Below are 18685 nucleotides of genomic sequence, written 5' to 3' on the forward strand. Positions count from 1 at the left end.
AATTAGCTGATTGCTTGGGACTCTAGGTAATGTACATGACTATTAATACACTTGGCCTTTACTATAAAGGCTATAGCCATTCTTACCTGTAAAAGGAGACCTTTGTAGTCTGATCAGGCTTGAGTGAGTACTCAAGTGTTTGCCTATCTATTTGATAAAATTAGACTTCTCCGTAACTCAATTTCAGTTACTTAATCTGAAGAGTGGGACTTCTGAGTAATTGGGAGGTCTTGTACTGGTGACAAAAAGAGGTTGATTGGTCCTGTGGAAGTGGGGAAGCAAGTCTTCCTATTTTTTACTAACCTTTAGTCCAACAGCCTTGACAATCAGATATACAGTTAAAACTAAAAGCAAGCAGTTTCTGCTCAAACCCTCTTCAGAGGAAGTTAGGACTCCTGTTCCAACATGCTAGCTTGTTCTCACTTAAGACAACAACAATAAAACTTAGTTTCTTGCTTGCTTTTACTTCTAAGTCTTAGAGTCGTAGACTCTTAAATGTTTATGAAATGTGAAGAGGCGGTGAGGTGAGTGTGGTCAAGTTCAGCACTATCTTTACTTGTCAAATTCCTGTTCAAAGTCATAATGTGTTACTTGGGAGCAGGACTTGAGCCCTTTCTTCTGGCCTGGTGTCTAGTGCAGAATGGGAGAAGGAGGGAGGGTGAGCAACACTTAAGAGCTTTGAACAGTGTGTCAAAACTAGGTGTCTACTGGACTTAACCTTCAGTCAGCTACTCAAGTATCTGTAATGTAATGAGCTAAACAGCTCTATCCCATTTGAAGAGAAACTCGAGCCTACTGGTAGCAAGGTTGCTTGCAGGTTCTTGCTAGCAAAAATTGCATGATGGTGTGATAAGAATAATTTGAAATGAGAGTAAAGGTTGAAGTAACCTGCTACGCTTGGTGCATATTTTAACTTTACCATTTGGAATGGAATGATAAAGAACTAAGAGGAAATTAAGTTGATATTTTTGAGCTTGGAGCACACTAGGAATGCTGTCTTTGCCTTACTATCCATTAAACATCTGTTTACATAGCGTGGTAATTGCTAAAGCTACCTATAGGGGAAAAACTGTTAGAATGAAGAAAGCTGCCTTATGTGCAGCTGCCCACTTGAATATGTAATTCCTGGTCTCTTGAATGAAATATAACTTGAATGTAGGACTGTTTGTGCTCAGGAGATCAAAACCCTTTACACTTCCACCAAAGCTGCTTGTAATGCATATTTAAGATGCTAGCACTCAAGTGTTTAAAGAAGTTTTTAAATAGAAGCCTTAGTTCTAAGGATCAAGGGGTTGGTTTCTTTCTACTTCCCCAGATGAGTGCAATGTTATTGCATTAAACTGTTTATGTATTCTGTTATACTTGAACTATGAGTGCAGCAATGATATGGTGCCAGGAGTGAAAGAAGACTAGATGCTTATTTTTTTTTTTTCTTTTATTCTTTAGAAAAGCTTTAGAGCTTCATTAACAATTTTAGTACTGTAATGATCATCAAAATAAAGTGTTGTCTTCTCTATGTGACAACACTGGATTTATTTAATCCCTCAAAGTAAAGGTTCTGCTGGTGGCAGAACAACTTGCTTCTGTTCTATATAGCTATCTAAAGTGCATGTTCACAGCTGTTCCACCTTTCTGACAAAGTGCATGATGTCTTGTGCCAGAAGCTTTGGTTCCTCAAAGGCAGCAAAATGCCCTCCACGTGGCATGTAAGAGTAAGTGATGATGTTCTTGAAGACCTCCTTTGCCCAGACCCGTGGTGTATGTACTAGCTCCTGAGGAAAAGCTGCAATCCCCGTGGGAACATATACTGCAAACCTAGAAGACATTAATTAAGTGCATTTTTGAAAAAAAGTCTTGGGGAAACTCTATAAAAACCTCCTGACTAGTAATTGCCACAGTCAGCTGGCAGAGTTTCACCACAGCAACACATTTTGTGGTTTGTACTCTGCTGAAAAGCTTCGCTTGTATTTGGATCTCCTTGAGTATGAGAATATGATACCCAAAAATGTAAAGTAGAGCCAACTTCGCACACAGTTCAATCTTGAAATGTTTCATATTTTTAAACTTGCCTTGTTTTATCGTTTTGCAATAAATGGCAAGACTCATCACCTCTTTGTGAAAGTCAGAAATGAGCATGCTCAAGTTTACTTTAGAATTTATAGTACCAGTGTAACAAATGGGTTGAGGAAAGTACAAAGAAAAAGACTCTTCTATTTGTTTGTATGACCAATCACATGGAATTCTGTTCTGCAGCATTTTCTGGTCAGCCTCTCTTACAGTCATCTTAAAGTCAGTGGCTGTTAGAAGGTGCTTGGTTTGTTAGAAGGTACTGCTCTCCAAATTGCTTCCCCAAGTTTGTGCTTAACACTTGTAGTCGTTAGTTTTATCCACCACTAAGCCATATCCTTCCTAATTCAGTTTAAACTTCTCTCTTTGAAATGCTCCTGATTTTCTGTTTTGTTTGAACTGAACTGAGCCACAGATCACAGTTGTTTGACGAATAAGTATATAGACCTGTATTTTGAACACAAGACTGAATATACTTTGATAAGTCTGCTGCATTGTCTTGGCTACAAGCTACTTTGTGTGAATTACAGATTCAAAAGAAAAATGACTCAACTATTTTTATCAAAAGAAAATAAGAACTTGGATTATTTTTTTTAACAAGTTAAGTTTGCTGTTGTAAGTGATCTAAATGTTTATACAGGCAAATGCGGTTCAATCTCATTTGCAAATCTTTCTTACGCCTACCACTTCATTACCTGGCATCACCTGTTAGACCAGGGTCCTTGGAGATGTTCTCCTTGTAGAATCGCATTGAGGACACAATGGAGGATGTCACCCAATAAATCATCACATTGGTCAAAAGCTCATCAAGAGTGTATTTGCTATTGATAGAAAAAGATGAAGACATTTCATTGGAAGCTGTTTCTCAATACGCTGTATTGGGCTCATGCCCTGAAGAACAGTTGTTCTTGTCCTCCACTTGTTTTCAAGCAGCAAATTAATTGGCACCCATGTGCCCAGAGCAAAACTGCCTGGTGCTGAAGCAGTAGTGTGCAGGCAGTCTGCTGTAAGTTTACACTAATGTGTAATCTTTCATGCTCAAAATTCAGCTTTGGCCAGTCTTTTACCTATCTCCTCATTAGTTACCATTGCTCATTTTTTTAATGAGTCCTCTCATGGAAGAGCACCTGTTTTCTTACCTTTCCAAGCCTCCATCGTCTTTATGCAGAAATGATTTATCTGTCCAGGTAGAGAATTTTTCCAAAATATATGCAGCAAGCCCCACAGGGGAGTCATTCAGTCCACAACCTAATTCGGGAGAACAAGAGAACCATTGCAGTTGCCTGGCATTGCAAATACTTCAGTGGGAGTTAAACTGGGCTTGCATCAGTTCTTCAGAGTTTTCTATGAGAATTCAGTAAAGAGTGCATTTTACTAGCCCTGGTAGTACTTTATTCTTGAAAAGTTCACCCCAATGGAATTTTGGCTATAACTGACAGCACTATAAAGTTGAGTAATTCCTATACAAAAGAAACCAGGAGTTAAGAAAATCCTCTGGGCTTCTTGGTAATGTGTGGCAGAAAGAGCAAATTCAGATGTAAAGGGATTACACTCTGAAAAGAAATTTCAGATAAACTGTTTGGGAGCACTGTCCTGCTTAGGAGGGCTAACTGGGACCTGGAGTGCTATTCACTTTCTATCTAATTTAAACAGTGGAGTGTTGTGTATCTGCTATCTGCTCCTGCCTTTGGGGAATGCTAACAAACATTATAAACACAGCATATTATATCTGTGTTTTAACTTGTAAAACGGGTAGGGATTACTTCAGCAGTGGTAGAGCTTGCCTTGGGAAAATTCTTGTACCACACTCTAGGCTGTAGTTTTACAGTATCCTTAGAATTGCCTACTCTCAAGTGTATTTTAGTGTGACTTTAGCACTGAATGACTTCGTAGAAGATGATGCACAATGTGATTTCAATTTAATAGTGGACATAGTTAATGCAAAGTAAGTTTGTGCATTGGCACAAGTTTCCCTGCGCTGTCAGGCCTAAAGTGATTTGCTACAAATCAAAGTCATGTAAATGCTTTGACCAGCAAAGGTAGGGCAGGCTAAAATGTGCCAGCTAGCATATGACCTGTCTGGAGGTGAGCATTTTCTGAGCTGAAAGCTGTCTCTGAATCACTGTATTCAACTTTCATGGATTGGATGCTCAGAAATACCAGTCTTGTTTGCAGCTTACTAATGATTCAACCCGTACACATCTTAGGTACCACAGCATCTGGTGAGTGAAAATACTGTAGCTTTGCTTTAAACCTGCCTAATGAGAACTAAACTGATAATATAGATATTTTTTGAGACTAAGCAGGAAATATGTGGTTTTTCCCGCCTATTTATTTTCTACCTTTCACAATTTTAGTGTGCTACAAAATCCCTGCTCTTCTTTTTTGTCCAGGTTAAAGAGTCCTAGACTATGTACAGTGCTTGTATGGAAGTTGCTTGGTCACTTTAGGGCTCTTTTTCTCCCCTTCATGTATTCTTTTGATTATAAAATATATTAATGAAACAGGGGTGGAAGAGATTCTAAATATCATGGATTTAGTGTTTTATCTTACTCTCTTTTTGCTTTCTTTAAGAGTTTGTAAGATTCTCTTAAACTCTGAGCTGGCTGACGTTTCAAAGCACTGTCCTTGACTCTTGGATTCTCTCGCATAGCAGCAACCAAACTAGACCCCACTGTGATTTTCTTCCTCTGCTTAAATTGCTTTGGACTTTGGTGACATCAGTTTTTATCGGTCAGTTTAATCAACCAGTCACTTAACTGCAGAGAGTTACAAAAACATTTATCTTTAGATTAAACCAAACCCTGGATAGGTGTCAGATTTTCACTTAACCATTAACTTTTATCTGTAGAGAAACTAGGATCATACTGAAAGGTACAGGTGCCAGCACAGAATTTTGTGATACTCTCTCTCCCCCGGAACTTGCTTACTTATTTATATTCAAGAATTCTCATGTTAACTAGTTATTAATCTATGAACTTAATCCTTTTCTTAAGGCAGTTTAATGTCTTTAAGAACACTGGGGGAAGGAACCTCAACAAAACTTTTTTTTTAAATTAAATATGTTCCATTACTAGATCCACAGCTTCTTGATTCTGCCAGAGCTCTGATATTTGAAGCATGATTTCCCTGTGATATTATCACCTGTAAATCAATTCTCCTTTTAAAAACATTTCTGCTACTTTTCTGATCAGACACTAGACATACTGGTCTTTGTTTTTCTGTGGGCTGTCTTCACTGTTTGGCTTTTGAAAAGAAAACCCAAAAAACCCCAACCTGGTATCTGGTTTGTCTCCTTTTATTTCTCTGATATTGCAATCAGTTCAAGCAACAGACTAGGCATTGGATGACGTTTCACTTTGAGTTTCCTCTTTTCCAGTTAAATGCCAGGACGGGGTGCTATTCATTCTATGGTCTCCATACCTGATGCCAGTCTGAGACAGCTCTGCTGTCTTTCCTGATGAGGGATTATTTCAATAAAGGCATACCCCATAATCTTTGATAATATTATACAAATAAATCATTTAACTTTTCTGAGATGGCCATACCTTTCTTCAGACTCCTTATCTACTGGCCCCACTACATCATGCTTCTGGCTTCAGGTATTATGGCTGTGTCTACCTTTCTGCAAGTTTCACATTGCACTTGCTTATGGTATTTTTCTTGTTTTCACCCACATTTATTTCTAGAAGCTTCAATTTCAGGGTCCTGTGCTTTACTTTAAGAGGCTTTTTGCAAAAGGGTTCTTTGCCATAGAGAAGTGGTATGCCATTTAAAAGACCTTGAAAAGTGGTATTTGTAGTCTCCATCTTTTTTTAAGTGGTTCCTTTTCACTTCCTTTTACACAGCTCTTGTCCCCATGTCTTGCATTCAGTCACCAGAATTCATTGCTTCTCAAACATGGTTGGCTTTTGTTCAACTATGTTTTTATACGCCTTAAGCAGTCAGTATACAAAGTTCATAGTGATATAGAGAAGGTTCATTACCTGCAGTGTCTGGTTTGGTGGCTTGGATGTGTAAGTATCCAGACTCTCGCAATAGTTCATGTATATTCTTCTGGATGAAAGGGTACATACGTCGAACATCTTCCCTAGTAAAGCCTACGAGCCATGGTATATAAGCCCCAAGCATCACAGAAATCATCCTTCTCAAACCTTGTCTGCCAGCGAAGATAAGATTCAGATGAAGCCCTTTCACAGATCTGAAATCAAGTTAATGAATAGAAGGTTAAATCAAGCAATTTTCTGTTTCCAAATTTTCTAGAAAATAAGTCTGACGGGAGCTGTAATAGAAGCATTTCACTGAGCCAAATACATAAGACCTTCACATTTATCGTGATTTCAAAAAAATTTTGGAGAGTTAAAAATGGTACAGCTGGTGCCATCTCCATCCAGGAAAGTCCTATACTTCATGGTACTGCTCAGTTGCTGAAAGGCTGAGCTCCTTCCTTTTCTCCCTGCCAATTTTAAATTTATCTCCTTCCTGATTTAGGAGGATGATCCTTGAGGTCTCAAATCAAAATGCAGCAGAGCTTACTTCCACGCCTAGTGAAAGAGAAGCCAAACAGCACTCCATTTTTCTCTGTACAACTCTTCCCTAGATAAGGGAGGCCAACAGCATCCTGGCTTGTGTCAGAAATTGTGTGGCCAGCAGGACAAGGGCAGTGATGCTGTACCCAGCACTGGTGTGGCTGCACCTCGAATACTGTGTTCAGTTTTGGGCCTCTCACTACAAGAAAGATGTGTCCAAAGAAAAGCAATGGAGCTGGTGAAGGGTCTAGAGAACAAGTCCTGTGAGAAGCAGCTGAGGCAACTGGGCTTGTTTAGTCTGGAGGAAAGGGGGCTTGGGGGAGACCTTCTTGCTCTCTACAACTACGTGAAAGGACGTTGTAACAAGGTGGGTGTCGGTCACTTTTTCCCAGGTAACAAGTGATAGGATGAGAGGAAATGGCCTCAAGTTGTGCCAGGGGAGGTTTAGATGGGATATTAGGAAAAATTTCTTCATTGAAAAGGTTGTCAAGCATTGGAACAGGCTGCCCAGGGAAGTGGTTGAGGTGTTTAAAAGATGTGTAGATGTGGCACTTAGGGACCTGGTTTAGTGGTGGACTTGGCAGTGTTAGGTTTATGGTTGGACTCAATGATCTTAAAGGTCTTTTCCAACCTAAATGCTTCTATGATTCTATGAAATTTAGAAAGCGTGAGAATGCAAATACCAGTATCAATGCAAAGCACATGAATATAACTGAATGCACAGGGGTGGGGATACCCCTGGAGAAAACAAAGCAGAAGGCGATGAGAGGCAGGGCAAACAGAAGGCAGGACCCGGACCATGGAGCAAGAAGGTAGGGTAAGAAGTGGAGAAACCTTCTCTGCACTGATTCCCTTTGCTACTCACTGTGGCAGCATCTGGGCCATGTTTGTGGTAATACGAGATCCCCAGTCTCCTCCCTGTAGGTAGTATTCTTTGAAGCCCAATCTATTCATCAGCTTATGAAATATCCGAGCAGTTGCTTTGCTGTCAAAGCCTGTAGGTAAAGAGAAACAGAGGAAACCTGTTTGTCTTGGTGTATCATCCCCTGGCCAAAGATCATGGTCTGGCAGAGGCACATGAGTATGCTGCTGTGTAAAGGCACAGTGTGCTATGCTGCTCTGCCTTGCTCCTTGGCAATACAGTGAACACAAGATAGAAATTCAGTGGAAAGTGGAGAAAGTGGAAAGCAGACCTGGTTTCCAGCTACCATTACCTTCCAGATCTCCACAGCCAGCCCCAGAGCCTCAGCCACATGGGTGTTAGTGCAGAGCCAAGCATCTGCATTCACAAACTGCATTCCCTGGTGAGGGCCAGGGATGACTGAGGCTCCAAGAACCTAGCAATTCCAACTGCGCCTTTTCATCGCTCACCTTTCTGGTGTGGTGCCTCCGAGAAGCCATAGCCTGGGATGGATGGGCAGATGACCTCAAACACCATGTCACCCTCATTCAGGCCATGCTCAGCTGGCTCTGTGAGCAGAGGGATAATCTTGTAGAACTCGTAGAAGGAGCCAGGCCAGCCATGGACCATCAGCAGAGGTTGAACAGCTCGACCGTGAGGGACATAGGAGGGCTTCACGTGGATAAAATGGATATCAATCCCTGCCACACATCCAAGACAGATAAATTAAAGCCTTAGTTCCATCACAGTTTCTGTTCTGAACTCTGAAGAAGGAGGGTGGCAAAACTGTGATTAGCATTCACAGCAGAAAGTACACAATCAACCCATGGCAAGAAGATGCCTAGCTGAAAGGACATGCCTGGTATTTTACCTGTGTCTCATCTTTTACTTACAGACAGAGGTATTGATCCCAGTCCCAGTTACTGGGGTCACAGGAGACTGAGCATCCACCTCCTGAGAAACTGGGTCTTACAGTATATAAGTACAGCTGCACTTCAGTGAATCGCATAATGCAGCTAAGACACGTGCAAAAACATGACTAAATTACAAAATGTGTGGGTGATAAAAAGAGAAACATGAAAAAAGTAAGTGCAGGATAGAAGTTTAACCTGCAGATCACTTATCTAAAGTCTGGCTAACCTCACCCGGCTAAACTGGGGGGTGGTGGTGGTGGTGGTGAATATTCCAACCTCAGGGGCTGGGTAAATTTTACAGTTTTCAAAGGTGGCTTCAAGGCAATAGCAGAAGAAGACCTCATTGTTATTTAGCGCAGGTTCAGAGCCAGATGAAGCCCATCTTCAAGCAGACCTAATCTTATCACCACTGTGCAATAATCTTAATCTATAGAGGGTTATTAATAACATAGCCTCCACTACTGATCCTTCATTAAGCTGTTATGCATACTGTTGTCTTAAATATAGTAACCTCTTAAAGCCCCCCATTCTCTCTGTGCATTTCAGAGTGAGACCTGCTCAAGCCACAGAGACCCCCTCACCTTCAATGGTGGTTCGGAAATGGGGATATTTGTTCAGGATTTCCACTTGCTTGCGCCAGTCAAACTGGTTCCTCCAGTAGGCCACCACCTTCTGCAGGTAGCTGGAGTTGAAGCCGTAGTGGAAGGCAGCCCCTTCCAGCTGCGGTGTGTAGCGTGCCTGCTCCAGGCGGCGATGCAGGTCCTGCGGACAGGAGCTCTTGCAAGGCTGGCCAGATGCCTGCATGTGCCCTATGCTAAGGCAGGCATGAACAGGCTCTCCTGGCTCCACTGGCTTCTGTGTCTCTCTCTGGGACACCACAAGCCCCCCTGAAGCAGTGCCATACTCTGTATAACTTCCTGAATCATTTATATGGGGAATATATTTTTCTACAGGTTAGCAGTTCCCCTAGGGCACCCAGGAGTAGCGGGTTCTACGCTCGCCTTACTGCTAACTGGCTTTAGGGGTTTTGGCACTAGGAACTTGCCAGCACTGCCAGCTGAGAGAAGAATAAGCAGCTCAGCCTGTGCTACTGACTGCTAGTTGGCCAGATAATTAGTGACAGGCTTGTAGGGACAGAAGGAAGAAGGACCCCATCCTTCTTCACCCTTCCAACCCTGTCCTCTGTGGAAGCCCCTCAGTCCTGCCCTACTGGTGCCATTGCTATCCCGGTGCCCCCCCACCCCATTCCACCACTGCAGACCTGCTGTCAAATTCTGCTGCTCAAAGCATGGCCTTTCTGCAGGAGCAGCCCCAGGTTGCATGGAGAGTCTGTGGTCTCAGAAAGCATAGAGACATTGGAGTGAATCTGAGCTCAAATCCCATTCATAAAGGGCAGTGAGCCAGAGCATCATCTAACGGACCTGTACTGGCTATTGCCCCCAAGACATCACCTCGAAGCAGTAAGGTGGGTAATAAACTGGCTCCGCCTTGCAGCTTTCTGCCCCTCCTTACATCCCAGCCACGGGTACCTCAATTTCTTTGTCAGATGTTTCAATCTTGAAGGGACGGATACTTTCATCTTCTTTCCCTTTTAGAGGTCTTTCATCTGAGCCCCACCATCCATTGCCCATTTCAATAGTCTTGATCTTGTGTCTAGACCTCAGCCAGTAAACCAGCATCCCTCCAACCCCCAGAGCGGCCACAGGGACCAGGACTGCATTCCTCTGAGAACATTCAAATGACCTGGGGAGGCATAAAATTGTTTGCGCTCAACAGAAGTGTCAAGGGTAAAGGGACTATGCTGAGGCTTGTAGTCACATTTTTTGTGAGTAACAAAACCCATGTAGTCAGCAGGGGCTGGGTGTTTCTGTTATTTTTGAAGATTGCAGGCAGGATTTGTGGCAGGGTTACATCTACCAGTGTTTCTTAGGGACCTTAAGCCTTTGCTGATCAGGACTTGTTAATCACAAGGCTTCTCTGTCCCTCTCCTTATGAACCAGGTGTGCCCTGGGAGACAAGGATCAGTAGGATCTGGATCTATCTGTTTTAAGGCAGGTACTGAAGTGAATGGGATAGTAGCACCTGGACAGATTCAGGAATAAAAACTGCACAGAGTGGGCTGAGGAGCAGAGACAAGAGTTTTCAGCTGCTGGAGACAGCTGGATGTGCTAGACATGCCCCTTGACTGTGCTATATACATAGCTCCCCTACAGATTCAGTCATCTTTTAGGGCAACACTAGCCCTCCACCATAGCTGTCCATAGGTAAAGGTCTCAACTTGTCTGTCTGGTGCCTCTTTTTCTTACCTAGACAGCAAAGTTTCAGACTTTCTTGAGGTGTGGGAGCTAAGGCACCAGAGCTGGACTTAACAGACAGACAGCAATGTTTTAAAACTCTTCAAACCCCTCAGCAATCAGTCCTAAATGTAGTGTCCCTTCCCATCCCTCTGACCTGTGCCTCAAGCTCTCCAGCTTCCCTTGGGGATTAGCAGAGCTGTCTGGGGCTATTGCAGGGTGCTCAAAGAAGACTGTGAATGAAGATTTTTTTGTCATACAGGGTATGGAAGGGACTATGCTGTGCCCCAACCAGGGTGCTAATAAAAAATGAACTCCTCAGCACAGAGCAGCTATTTCACTTACCTGATCCGGGACAAGATGCCATCCCTAGAAAATGGGGGGGGAAAAAAGATTCTTACAGTCTGATAGTGTTGTCTGAATGGTACCATCCCTTGGGGATGGTGCAAAGAACATCCCCTGCCAGCACCATTTACCGCGCAGCCATGGGATCACAAGCTGTTCAGCTATCTGGCAACACAGACAGTGTTTCTGGGCTGTGTTTTAGCTAGATAGTTTGTCACCATAATATTCCCTCCTTCAGCACAATTTAGATAAAAGGCACTGAACAACTGGGTAGGTGTCCTTGCGGTGTTTCATCCTACAGAGGGCTGTGTTACTTCAGCCAAGTAAATAGTTTATTTAGGCAGCTGTGTAGCGATAGGTGCACAGCCTTGGCAGGGGACTTCCAAGCTCAAGGGTTACTCTGCTGCCAGCCACGTGGTACTCATCCTGCCCAGGGCTGGCATGAGGAGCGGCTTGTGGGACTCTTCCCTGTTCAGGTTCAGTGAGCTGCTGTACCTTTGCTACTTCCAACTACTCCCGACTGGATACCAAGCTTTTAGGTCTCATCTGCCCACAAGAAAAAGAAAACATCCTCCTTGGTTCTCTTTTAGCCTGGTAAATTCTCTTGCAAGAAAAGCAGAATCTAAAATCTACCAAAAACTTAGAAGCAACAGAGAAAGTCTTGTTACTCTGCCTTGTGGAAGGCAGCTAGATGAGGGAGCTGTTTGGTGTCATAATTACAATGCCTTGAGACAAAAAAAAATGAAAAGGACAGGAAACTCCATGAAAAACCAAGTCCACTGGGTGTTTCTTTTTGCCTAGTACCCTTTCCCACTGCTACCCGTGATGCAGAACACAGTGCCTGTACTGGACACCCCTGCAGTGGTGAAGGCAATTGGGTAATGATCTCTGAGACAGTCTATGTGATTTTTAAGGAAGTATCTCCTGAAACCACTCCCAGACAAAGAAGAACAAGAGCTCCTAAGAGTAAACAGTGTCAGCCTCCACCTCCCTGGAGGCTGAGTAGCTTATGCAAGAAGTAATAACAACCCCCTGCACTTACATCCTGGAGTTTAGTGAGTCAGAGGCATGAAACCAGTTATCACGGCAACAGCACAAACTCGGCACTGCTAACAAAGCAAGCATGTCCCAGAAACAGCTCTCTGAGTGGCACAGAACAAGGCTCAGTCTTATAAAACCTCCTCCCTACCCATGCTCAGGAAAGCTCAGCTGCATGCTCCCACCCACCGATGGCCTGGTGGACCCCACAGGGGCTTTCTCCTGCCCCAACCCTGGGGACCCCTGTTTAGAGTCCCTCCTCCCTGTGCCAAAGAGATCTCACCAGGCGTTTGGAAGCATCTCCTGCCACATATCTGCTCCTCCTTGCCTATCACAGCTCCCAGCGAAACAACCCAGGTGTCTCCTCTGCTGGCTTTCTCTTCCGCAGTGACGCTCTTGGTGACAATGCAAGCTACATCAACCATTAGTGCCACCTATTGCCTAAATGTGCACTTGCAAATTAAGCTCAACAAGAGACAAATGCCAAGTCCTGCACGGGGAGGGAACAGCTCCGTGCATCAGCACAGGCTGGACGCCAGATGCATAGAAAGCAGCTCTGCAGAGCCTGGCCTGAGGTCCTCAGCTGAGCCTGAGTCCACAAGGTGCAGCAAAGGCCAGTGCGTACAGGGCTAGATAGCAAGCTGTTAGCCAGCAGGCTGAGCGAGGTGATCCTTCGCTCTCTTCAGCACTTGTGGGACCACATCTGGAGTGCCATGTCCAGTTCTGGCCTTGCTGGCAGAGGAAAGGCTGGAGTGAGGCTGCCCACCCTTGGTGGTCAGGGCCACCAGGCTGCTGGGGGGCTGGAGCCATGTGGTGTACAAGGAGAGACAGAGAGACCTGGGCTTGTTCAGCCTGGAGAAGAGAAGGCAAAGGGTGGGGTCTTATTGCTGTCTACATCTACCTAGTGGAGAGTGTAGGAAAAATGGACCAAGAACAAAAGGCAATGGATGCAAATTGCAAGAAGGGGAATTCTGGTTAGATGTGAGGAAAAATTAGTTTACCATGGAGGTATCCAGACACTGGGACAGGGGCCCAGAGAGGATGTGGGATCTCCATCCTTAGAGGCAATCAAAATTTGACAGGAACAAGGCACCGAGCAACCTGATCTACCTGAACCTGCTCTGAGCAGAAGCTGCGATGAGCTGACCTCCATGTGCCCCTCCCGACCTGTGCATTGTGTGGCTCTATTCCATATGCACCTGTGATCTGCAGTAGCCCAAACAAAAAGGAAAAGTTGCTTTTCATTTTCCACAGAAATCAATGCTTTGTTTTAGCTCATTTTTAGACTTCATTTCCTTCATGGTTAGTAAAATCTTACTAGGTAAAGGCTCCTCTTTCCTAAATTGTGTCCTTGCTGTGCTTCAGTCCAGGAATAACTACATCTTACTGTCAGAGAAAATGATTCCTATCTCCATGCAATGCTCTAAGCAAAGTACCATCACCAGTGAGCTCTGTGATGGTTAGGTCTCATACTACTAATGTGACTTCATATGCAGCCACTATGCCATCAAAAAAGAGTCATCAGGAAGAAAAGCTTGTAAATCCTTTGTTTGGTCAAAGTTCAGTTTATTGCTACACCACAGCTATTTCTGGTTACGTCTGTCTGGGACTACTTAGCTTTAAGGTTCTATTTCCCAAACAAAACGAACCTCTTTTGAGGCCCCTTGGAAGATGATATCCCTGATTGCAGAGGGACTATAGTCAGAAGACAAGAGAATTATTAACAACAAGGGGAAAGAACTACAACCCATGTGGAAGGTAGCTGAGGGCCCTGTAAGGAGCCAGGTTGAGGTACTGCAGGCTGTGATGTCTTCAGTAGACAAAAGAGACCTTGAGGAAATTCTGTTTCTTACTTAGCACTGGGAAAAAGCATAAAGGCTGGTGGAGGAAGGACTGGCTTAAACAGCTGTGAGTGAATTTATCTATACCAGGAATGTGGGAGAAGAGCCAGCAGAGCTAGTTACAGCTACAAAGAAAAGACAGAAGTTGCTGCTTTCTGTGTAAAAGGCTTGGGAAAGTCAGAATGGCTTTTACTTAAGATACAAGGTGACACACCAAGGCCACTAATACCCTGGGGCTAAAAGGCAACACCACACCACCACCTTCACCCCAGATAAATCTGAAACAGCTGGGATGCCAGGATCCCGTCTACTGAAATGCAGGGTATGTGCAGGAGTTTTGTGTGAGTGCTGGTGAGCAGAGGTCAAAGGGTTCCCGGAGGAAATTCCATCCTGGGATGCAGCAGCAGTGGAAAGCAAGGGGGTTTTCCCCTCCTCTCTTACAACCTCTAGAGGCCAAAATGCACAAATTCAGGCAGAAACTGCTTGCTGGAGACAGCAAGGCTGCCTCCCACGAGATTTTGATGCATGTCTCATAAATGGAAAGGGGAATCCCACAGGAAAGGACCTGCAAAAATGTCTCAGAGCATCTCCCTGCATTGGGGCAGGATCCCTTATTCTTAATGACAGACGTCTTAGCAAACCCATTTTTAAAAAGCCCCTTCGGAGCACTATTAGAAAAATTTCTGCCTCTGTCCCAGTGCTGTGATTTTGCTGGTTCAGCTGCTACTCTGGCATGGGAAAAAAAACCAAAAGGAGAGAGAATAAAATTTGATACGCTGTATCTCAGTATTGCATCTCTGTCTAAACTTCCAAATGCTGCCATCCCGCAGTCCCTGTGTGACAGGCATCATTTTATAAAGGGATTTCATATGTTCCCATTGCACAAATCACATACTATCAGAAAGCTTGTTTCCTACGCTTTTCTCTTGCTCTTGTCACTGATCTGCAGGATCACCCCTGCAGCAATGATAGAAAATACAGACATGGAAATGTTACCGTAATGTATTTTTTCAGTTGGTTTAACAGCTGGATACAAGCAGGAGGAGCGAAACACAACACAACCTGCCAGCCCTCCCAGACCCGTTCACTACTGCTGGTACAGCGTGACCTGCCGCTGGAGAAAGCACCCAAAGGCCAAGCAGTAGTTCTGCAAATACTGGGTGCCCTCTTGTGGGGAAGAGGAGCTCGCAGCACCCGTAATACCACTTTTTTTTTCTATTTGGGCTTTTTTTCTATTTTGGACTTTATGTGTTTCTCATTGCCGGTTTCACATAATCATAATCCAAGCCTCATCAATGCCATTAATACTGAAACCTGAAACACAGGGAGGAAAGCTGGTGACTTCTCATTATGAAATGGGCTATTGAACAGGGGTAAGAATGGAGCACAAAACCTTTGAACGTAGCTCTTTTATAGCTTGAGATGCTGTCGCAACTTGGAAATGATTATTCTGACCTTTAGAGCCGTTGCAAGGCCCTTGCTGGGATTTATGGCCCCAACTGTAATGCACTGCCATTCACAGAATCATAGATTCATAGAATTGTTGAGGTTGGAAAAGACCTTTTAAGATCATCAAGTCATCATCTTACAGCATGAAGGCATTGCTGCATAATTTTCCTTTTGCATGCACAAAATCAGGTTCACTGTCTTAAGCATTACTAGAAAGCAAATGGTGCTCAGTAACAGGGGATCTTTGTGAATATGGTCTCCTGACTTATACCAGGGACCAGCTCTCTTCTTTTTTTCTGGTTGGTGGCCACTACCAGTAAGCTGCTGGCCAGTGATGTTGCAGGGCAGGGCAACTGGAAGCTTCAGATCTCTCCTGTGCTCTTCCAGGTTCCTGAAACCCTGCTTGCCCCATGGTATCACTCTGTCTTTGAACATTATGTTCTTCCTTTGCTTTTAAGGAAGGTCCTTAAGGCTAACAAGGATTTCATTTGTTATGCTGGATCTTTGCTCCTACAGGCCAAAGACACTGAATGCTGTATTTCCCTGCATGACTTCTAAAGGAAAATGGTCCCCATGGTCCAACAGGTCCAAGCTGGGACTGTCCATGCACATGCAACTCTTTCCAACTGGTATTGTATGAAAAAAGCCATGCCCAGAGATGGGATTAGATGGGAAAAATTGGAGATCTTACCACGTGTGGCTGTGTCCTTGGGGTTAAGGAAAAGCCCCCAGCACATCACCCTACTTTCAATGGACAAGCAAAGTTTTCACCTTTCCAGTGAGGTCTCAGGACATTCAGCTGGTTGGTGGGAGATTTGTTTGGTACCAAAGTCTACTCTAGCACTGAATGGCAGGCTCTGTGCTCAGCCTCAATGATCACGTCCCTGGAGGAAACACTGAGCTCCTAAGCACCTCCAAGCTGTTAATTCCTGAATCTTACTTACAAGAGCCAGCTCAAACATCTGAGAGCAGACGGCAGCAATACCTTGCTCCTGCCCTCACCAGTAGCCAGTCCATGAGGCCTCTGTGCTGCTCCATGGTATATTACATAAAAGTTAGATTGCAGGAGCAATGAACAGCTTGGGAGAGCCCAGGACAATCTCTCCAACCTCTGCCTCCTCCTCCACAAATGCTCCTTTCTTGCACAGAAACCCCATCCTCATTTCTGCGTATACCTTCCCCCTAACATCTCTTTAGTCCTCTGCTCTGCACTGTATGCTGAAGAAAAGTTACTGTTTTCCCAGCTGGAAATGGCCCCTTCTCTGTCTCCCTTATTGTCGGGAGACCTCACAAACGTTTCACTACTACCTCCAGCAAGGACTGGCCCCTTCTGTTGCTAATTAGGGAGCTAAGAGGTTCCTCCAGGCACTTCCCAGTGAAACTGAGCCCATTAAATGAATGGCAGGCAACATCTCTGGGGGTGGGGAGCAAAATTACACAACAGCTGCTTGGAAATAGGCAGTTTGTTACGTGTGCTGGTTTTAGAGACTCAGCAACATTAAAAACAAAAGCAACTTTCAAATCCAAACCAGTGTATTTAGGTCACTGATACCCCAGGGATAATCTTGGGGATATTGGTGATGGGAGGCAGGCAGCAGGCACTGGAAGCTTGTGCTCAGAGCCTGGATGCACAAAATGTGATAGTGCCTGCATGTGTGCCAGGCCATGGACTGAAAGTCGGGCGTACAAGACCTTTCTGTGCTCTAGGATATGGGTACTGCTGTGCTGCATGCTAGCAGTGTTAATCCTGGAACGTAAAGTGAAGGATAGCCCTTTTGGGCTTGGACACATTGTGGAGTTTTGGTAGGTGAGTGTGGTGGAGGCTTGCAGACTTGGCTTAGCTAACACAGGTGCCCAGCAGACATGAGGAATTTCTTATACAGAAGGGAACTTCATACAATCAGTACAGATATAACTTTAAACTCTGCTCAGTTATCCCATTTTTGTTGTTTTACAATCTTAGGATTGCATTGCATATCTCCTGCAACCATTGCTCCAAGCCATGTAAAATTACCATCTTGCAAAGAAAGCAAGAATCATTTTTTTTAAAAAAAGGATGCAGCTGACCAAAGGCACTTGAGAGAGGGACTAGTCTTAAGATTTGTAGGATAATATAGATATAAATGTCTTATGGAAAAGAATATGCTGGGTGATTTGTCATTAATGTAGTGAAGAAACACTGGTGGCAGAAACAAAGGCCTTATCTTCAACAAAGGGTTGCATATAAATTAGTATGTGTAGAGGGTCTATACTCAATGATTTATTTAGTTTAACAAAAAAAATCTCTAAAAAAGCAGTTAACAGCAACTATTTGGCTGAGGCAGAAAGAAATGGTAAAGAACGATCTCCATCCTTCTCAATAACAATGATCGCTGCTGAGGATCCTGTAACAGTAGCTATTATGACAGGCCAGATCCCAAGTTGCTTTTCTCCATCCTTATCCTGGAAAACTCCTGTTCTTGCTTTCGGTGGGCATGAGTGCTCAGTGGCTGCGAGGGGTAGCTGCGTTGCAGAGTGGGGCAGGTTGTCTCTGTCCCACCGCTCTACTGTAGCTCTGCACAGCCACCTTCCTGAAACTAGCTCTTACAACGAAGGGCTTCGGAGGGAAAAGGAGAAGCCCAAATCTAAGCATGGGTTTTGCAGTGCCATCAGCTGAGCATTTGGCCCTCACAGAGCTCCCACAGTCGGTATGGCAGGCAGCTGAAGGGCTGCTGGAGTGTGTGAGCTCCCCTTTGCAGGCCTGAAGAAACATGCAAGAAGAGATCTGGTTTGTGAGAGGTTGTATTCACTTCGCTGGAAATTTTGGAGAGTTTTCTGCTCTAATCCTGTGCGTTATTACCTCCCTTTTGGGGAACTGTGTTAGCTATTTGGAAATATTTGTGGCCTCCTTTCCAAATTATTTATTTCTTTATGGTTTTTCCTACTGTCCATTATTAGTTGTTATGCCTACATTGTATAACAACAACAACAACAGTAATATGAGGAGACTCATCAGGTCCAGAGGCATTAAGAGAATGAAGACTGAATCAGCTGAACTTCTAACATAAGGATATGATTTTCATTTTTCATTAAAAACATCTAGTCTGGAAAACGAGTGATGTTTGAGTATAATGTAATAACAGCACTGCAGATATCTCACCTAAAGAAAGCAGCACTATGGACCTTAAGCATTATATCAGGACCCACAAATACAATTGGGAAAATAATTAGGTATTGTATTTTAAGATATTGGTCTGAATATGGTAAACAAGATTCTATCAACAAATCTGTAAGTGTAAATTTTTTTTCTCCTCCAGCTTTTCAGCAT

At 43.9% G+C, this 18685-nt stretch overlaps 1 protein-coding gene across 1 annotated transcript; it reads right to left on the reverse strand.

Moving 5' to 3' along the window:
* Window positions 1–1431: 1431 nt before the first annotated feature.
* Window positions 1432–12528, reverse strand: LOC121095998 (epoxide hydrolase 1-like). The gene is given in 11 exon segments (XM_040611430.1): window positions 1432–1815; window positions 2763–2888; window positions 3207–3315; window positions 6054–6268; window positions 7462–7591; window positions 7968–8198; window positions 8993–9173; window positions 9941–10154; window positions 11051–11074; window positions 12372–12417; window positions 12420–12528. Coding segments are annotated over 11 exon segments (1572 nt in total). The 5' UTR covers window positions 12514–12528; the 3' UTR covers window positions 1432–1613.
* Between the last annotated feature and the right edge of the window lie 6157 nt (window positions 12529–18685).

Source organism: Falco naumanni, chromosome 12, assembly GCF_017639655.2.
Source record: "Falco naumanni isolate bFalNau1 chromosome 12, bFalNau1.pat, whole genome shotgun sequence".
Taxonomy (NCBI): domain Eukaryota; kingdom Metazoa; phylum Chordata; class Aves; order Falconiformes; family Falconidae; genus Falco; species Falco naumanni.